Raw genomic sequence first — 6,294 nt, forward strand, 5'->3', positions numbered from 1 at the left:
TGTTTCACTTTCTCTGTATAGCTGTGTATTTCTTTGTAGTTAATCCTGCTGACTGAAATAATTATGAATCTTTGTCTTACAGAGTGACCAGAAAATAGTCCACAAATTTGACGCTTGTAACATAACAGGGATATCCAAATAAGCATGGCGGATCGGCGAAAAATGAGGAAGTATCTTATGCTCTTTGCAGCAGCTTTTGTGACTGCCTTCTTCATTTCATATAGTATGTCAATAAAAACAAGGCAGACTTTACTGATGTACAGAAAATCAGTTGCTTCTAATACATCCTATGCAGGAGATGTGACTGTTAGCTATCCACTAAACTTTGTGTATCCTTACAAATACAATTTTATTCTAAATGAGCCTGACAAGTGTAAGACCAATGATCCATTCCTTCTTATTCTAATTCCAACACGGGCAAATGAGATTGAACTAAGGAGTGCTATCCGACAGACATGGGGTAATGAAAGCCTTGTACCTGGTGTCAAAATTGTAAGGCTGTTCTTGGTTGGGATTCCTACACAAATTACAGATCCTTACCAAAGTGTTCTTCAGGAGGAAAGCTCATTAAATCATGATATTATTCAACAAGACTTCAGGGACAGCTATATCAACCTAACCATCAAAACCATGATGGGGTTACAATGGATGGTCACCTTTTGTCCAAAAGCCTCTTATGCCATAAAAATTGATGGCGACATGTTTCTGAATACTGAATATTTAGTTAAATTCCTTGATCCAGGAAGACCAATGAGAGAGAACTATTTCACAGGTTATGTGGTAGCAGGAACTCGTCCAATCCGAAGTAAACTTTACAAGTATTATGTTCCTTTTGAGCTATATGAACCCGATTATTATCCTCCATATTGTGGTGGACCAGGCTATGCATTTTCTGGAGATATGGCAAAGAAGATATATGATATAGCACACATTATTAAACCTTTCAATATGGAGGATGCTTTCATAGGGGTGTGTCTGGAAAGACTGGGAATCCAGATAACAAAGACTCCAACTTCCCTCTTCCATGGACATAAAATAGACTACAACAAATGTCGTTTCTATACGTTAATTACTGTTCACCACTTTAGTGCCAAAGACCTTCTGCAGATATGGCCAGACTTTGTGACCGCAAAGGACACATGCCCACCTAACAAAAGCTATTAGACTAAATGTTTGTAAGAGGTTTAACATGTGAGAAACCTATGAAGAATAGCACTCACCCATCAGAGTCTGAAAGTCCCATAAAAATTAAGACAAATGCACAAAAAACTTATGTAATTGTGATAAGCAGTACAAGTCATAAAAAAAAACTGTATTGTTGAATGAAACATGGATTCATTGGAAGATGAATTTAAAACCTAATTTTCAGTGGTAACAAGTACTGATCATGAAGGACATATGTTCCAGTCATTTGCACAATTTTTTAGAAGTATTTATAAATACTTCTCTAAAACATTACTGTTGGTTCTCTTGGTTGCTGTCTTGGTTGCTGTCTTTATGTTGTCAGTGCATTCCCTTCAATTAACAAATAAATAAATATATTAATGATTTTATTACATTATGCAAATCTGTAAAGTGGCTAGCCAACTAATTTGATACAGTTAATGAGGAGTCATGCTATATACCAACTAATAGTAATGGCTTATATATTTTCTTAGATGTACTTGTTGATAAACTCGCAGTAAGGCTAGTAGAAATGTTTTAAGTATGTTTTTCTCCATGTCTGTTGACTACAAAGCCCTCTTCTTAGAAGTCTTGATCTTTTAACAGATACAGGGAAGCTATCTGCATTTGAGCAAGAGCCAGACAAATGGAGGGAGTTGTCATCCAGACAGACATGGAAGCTTGCTGATGTCCAGTCTCCTTGACATGGGAGAGTACCTTCATCTCTAAAGTCTGAAGGGCAGATTTTGGGGTTCATAGGTAGGTACTAGGTTATCTGCCCAAAGGTATTTGTAAGAGTAGCCGGAATGTGTTGGCTTTTGCCATCCCCTTAGATCAGTGGCTCTGCTGGATAGAGGCACAGGGAACTAAAGTGATCCCTGGGGTATACTTTCTGTTTCCCATCCACTCGTCAAGGTTTCTCTTGAAGAGTGTTAGTGAGGAGCTCTGCCTAATGTAGTTTAGAATCTTGTTCCAGAGCATGGGAACTCTCTGGGACAGGAATCTGTCACTCCAGTATGTCCTATTTATTGTTGTGGTGAGGTTTAGATCCCTAGAGCTTGTGGCTCGAGGGGATATGTTTTTCTGTAGATGGAGCATGTCCATCAATTCTGGGATGGACATTGCCTTGCATGTCAGGCAGAAATCACCTCTGAGTAGGCGGTATGCAAAAGAGTACAGCTGGAGTTTCTTCAGTCGAGTTGCGTAGGGCATCTGTTTGAGGCCAGTGATCCTCTTGGTGAGGTACTTCTGTGGTCTTTCCAGCTGTTGCAGGTGTCTTGTAAGGTACATCCCAAATGGGGCATTGTACTGTATGATGGGTCTGATGAGTGATGCCGTAGAGGGGCATAATGACCTCTTTTGGTCCGGATGCAAACCCTTTTGTGATTAGGTGGGCCACATAGAAGGATTTTCTAACCACTTTGGCAATGTGATCATCAAAGGAGAGATTACTATCTACTTGGGTACCCAGATCCCTTATTACGTTTTCCATATTTAAGGGGGCTACCAGCTATGTGGTAGTTTGTGGGTACTTTGTTTTTTCCAAAGGGGATGACTGTGCACTTTTTGGCATTTAGCTTGAGGCCATGGTTTTGACACCAGTCATCTGTCTCAGTGAGATCCTTTTGGAGGATGTCTATGTCAGCTGGAGAGTCAATTATAGCCCCTAGTTTGCAGTCGTCTGTGAACTTGGTCAACCATAGTCCTCCTGTGCTTGCCTGTACCTCTGTGAAGTATATGCTGAACAGGAGGGGGCCTACGACTGAGTCCTGGGGAACGCCACTTATAACCTGTTTAGAGTCAGACCTAGCTACTGCAACTCTTACCATGTGGGTTCTGTCCGTGAGCCAGTTGGCAACCCATGTAATGATGTAGGGGTTTATGTTCAGGCTGGTGAGCTTGTCTATAACACCAGAATGGGGAATGGTGTCAAAGGCCTTTCTGAGGTCTAGGTAGGCTGTGTGGACCACCTTTCCCTCATCCAGAGAAGTCCACCAAGTTTAGGAGGCATGATCTGCCCTTAACAAAGCCGAACTGGGTAGGGTCCAGTGTTTGGAGGTTCCCAATGTTTCTGTTAATGAGATCCATGATGATGCGCTCCATAGCCTTGCAGATCAAGCTAGTCAGGCTCATAGGGCGATAGTTCCTGGGGTCTGTTGTGGCTCCACCTTTGTGGAGCGGAATAACCATTGCTGTGCACCACTCTGTAGGCACATAGCCTGTGGAGAGGCTGAGCTTGAACAGTGTTTAGGTGAGGGGTTAGTTAATCTTTGAGCTCAAGTAGGATGCAGCCTGGGACACCGTCTGGTCCCATTGATGCTGTGTTTTTGGCTTTGGAAAGGGCTGTTTTAACCCGAGTGTCTGATTTCAGGGACACTGCATTCTTCTGGTATGGTTATGGGCCCTTTTGGGGGAGAGAGGGGGTGAAGTTTGCACTGAACGTGTCTGCCAGGATGTTGGCAATATGTGTTGGTTCAGTGTATTTTGTGCCATTCTGTACCAACTCCGAGCAGATCTGAGAATTGTCACTTAGATTCTTGACATAGCTAAGGAATGCCTTGTGGTCTTCTTTGGAGTCCTTGGCAATTTTTCTTTCGAAGCTAGCCTTGGATGATTTTATGAGGGATCGTAGGTTCTTGCTGATACTGATCAGGGATGTCTTCCCTTCTCGGGATTTTACTCTTCTGTACTAGTTTTCTCCTTCTATTGTATAACTTATTTATGGCATGGGTCCACCAGACTACTTTTTTTTTTTTTTTTTCTTGGAGGAGTGAGTCTTGGTTTTGCTTGGGATAGCACGATCCATGCATTCTTGTAGGTGCCCGTAGAGTGCATTAGTAAAGGATTTTGCGGCTTGAGCAGTGTTATCCTTTAGCATGGGGGATTTGAAACTTTCCACCTTGGTCTTAAGTAACTTGTCATTTGCTTTTGAAATTTTTCACGGTGGTTTCTTTGACCGGGGGTGGGGGCGGAATGTGGATATCCAGAGTGATTAGTTTATGGTCAGATCTAACCAGTGAGGGGTTGACCTCCGGTGTGGAACACTGGTTGCCCATGTCGGTGATGACAAGGTCGAATATGTTGTCACCTCTGGTGGGGTGCTGACCAGTTGATCCAGGGCATTTGAGTTTATAAATTCTAGGAAATGTTGGGCAAGGGAGTTAGTACTTGAGTAGTTCTCCCAGTTAATGTTTGGGTAATTGAAATCACACAATATCAGGGTGTTTGGTAGGACCTTTGTTTCCCAGTGTTTCCAGAAGTGCAGAATGGGGGTCCCGGGACATGGTGGGTGATCTGTAGCAAGCTACAATTTGAATTGCAGTTCTGCCCAGTGTTAGTTGGACGTGGATGATCTCTGAAGCATCGTGCTGTGTCACTAACCTGGAGGTGATGATATCCTTGATGAATATGGATGCACCCCCGCCTTTTGTATTTCGGTCTGGGTTTTGTGGCCAAAATTTATGGTATGAGTTGTAGCCTGGTAGTGCTGGGGTGCTCTCTCGAGCCTTAAACCAGGTTTCTGTTACTGTACATATATCGATTTTCTCCATATTGAGGAGTGCCTCGAGTGCGTGTATTTTGAGGTTTAGACTTCTGGCACTGAGTAGCATTACCCTCAGTTTTTTGTTACTTGTGCTATTTACGGCAGTGGGTTTGTCTTTTGAGCCTTGCCTAAAAAAAGGCAGTATGGGGGTGGCAAGATTCTTTGCCAGTATTCAAAATCCTAAGGGTGACAGGTTCAAGCCGTCTCGAGCGAAGCAGCGTGGCTTGTCGAGCATGTCATCCCAGGCTGACCGACACTGGATCTCCGTTGACTGATACCTGAAGCTTAGCCAATTGTAGAAATTGATCATTTTTTCTTTATACCATTGTATCATTCTTGGTGAGGACAGGATGCTACCCTGGGTCAGGGTCATACCGGCCTGGGCTACGTGATCAGACAGCTCTTCATGTCTCACTTCATGTAGTCCAGGTAGGTATGGCTCAGGTTGTCTCTAATTGTCCCTAAACTGGGGAATTACTCAGTGCCTCTACCCCTTGCAGTCCTCCATTGCTGAAGGCAACAAGTATTGGGGCATTTCTATTTTAGCCCCATCCCCCTCACATGACATGAGCCCCTGCGTCTCTGGAGAAGACTTCTCTTCTGTCCCTAAACTACAGTTGAAATTGATGGGCACATGTATGTTTGATCGAGATGTATAAGCACTGTGGTGCCAAATTACCAGTTTACAGAACAGAACAAAAGGGGAACACATACCGGTTGACATCGCTGGGGACAACAGACATTTGTCAAACACTGAGTCATGCAGTGCCTAGGCTGCTACAAACAATGGATTTCATGAAGTAGAAAAAGTACTCCAGCATATTCTAAAAGGATTTTGTAACCCCGCATCCCCCATACTTAAATGGTACTCTGTAGGTCATACTAAATTCTGGCAGCTCTGGTAAGGATCAGTTGTATGGATTGGCTCCAGTTATTTGCCTGCTAAATGACCCAAATGTAGATCATGATCTGCCTGTTAACTAATAAGAGTCATGGCTGAAAAGCTGCCAGCTAGCTGACCTGAGTGGTGATCATCACCTGATGGCTGAGTAACATGAATCTGTGTTCACTGACTGGCCTGCCACTGACATGAGTGCATGTTGATAATCTGCTTTTCAGCTGATTTAACTTGGAATCAGTAATCTGATGATTGATGGCTCTAGCTGTAGGGTTGATAGTCTGCTACTTAGCTGGCCTAGACAGGGGTTAGTAGTCTGGAATCCTAGCTGATTAAACTTGGGTTGGGTGAATTGCTTGACACTTTTTATAAATTGGGATTGATTGCCAGTGCTAGTAAATGATTTGACCTAGAATCACTTGCTAGCTTTGTTATACCCCAGGTGACTGCATTGCATCACTGTAGAAAACACTTTGCCAGGACTTAATTGCATACCTAAGGGCTTTTCTGTCCTACATTATCTGCCTCTTGTGAACTGTACTGTACCTTATTTAAGGCTGTTGTCTTATTTTATCTGATAGTTTCATGAAATATAGAGCACCTAAAACTGTGCTCAGGTTATTGGGAGGTGAGTACAGGTCCATTGTTAATATAACCATTATGTGTTTTTTACCCCTTTTCAAAAAAA

At 42.8% G+C, this 6,294-nt stretch overlaps 1 protein-coding gene across 7 annotated transcripts in view; it reads left to right on the plus strand.

Moving 5' to 3' along the window:
- The window catches only part of LOC122812360 (beta-1,3-galactosyltransferase 2-like), a 266,312-nt gene extending 264,759 nt beyond the window's left edge, over positions 1–1,553 (plus strand). For all 7 annotated transcript variants that reach the window (XM_044084786.1, XM_044084789.1, XM_044084791.1 and 4 more), the window contains one exon: positions 83–1,553. In XM_044084786.1, coding sequence (XP_043940721.1) covers positions 145–1,164 — 1,020 coding nt within the window. In that variant the 5' untranslated portion in view covers positions 83–144 and the 3' untranslated portion in view covers positions 1,165–1,553. The remainder of the gene's footprint in view (positions 1–82) is intronic.
- The last annotated feature ends 4,741 nt before the right edge of the window (positions 1,554–6,294 follow it).

This window comes from Protopterus annectens, chromosome 9.part0, assembly GCF_019279795.1.
Source record: "Protopterus annectens isolate FY-2018-M chromosome 9.part0, PAN1.0, whole genome shotgun sequence".
In the NCBI taxonomy this organism is placed as follows: Eukaryota; Metazoa; Chordata; order Ceratodontiformes; family Protopteridae; genus Protopterus; species Protopterus annectens.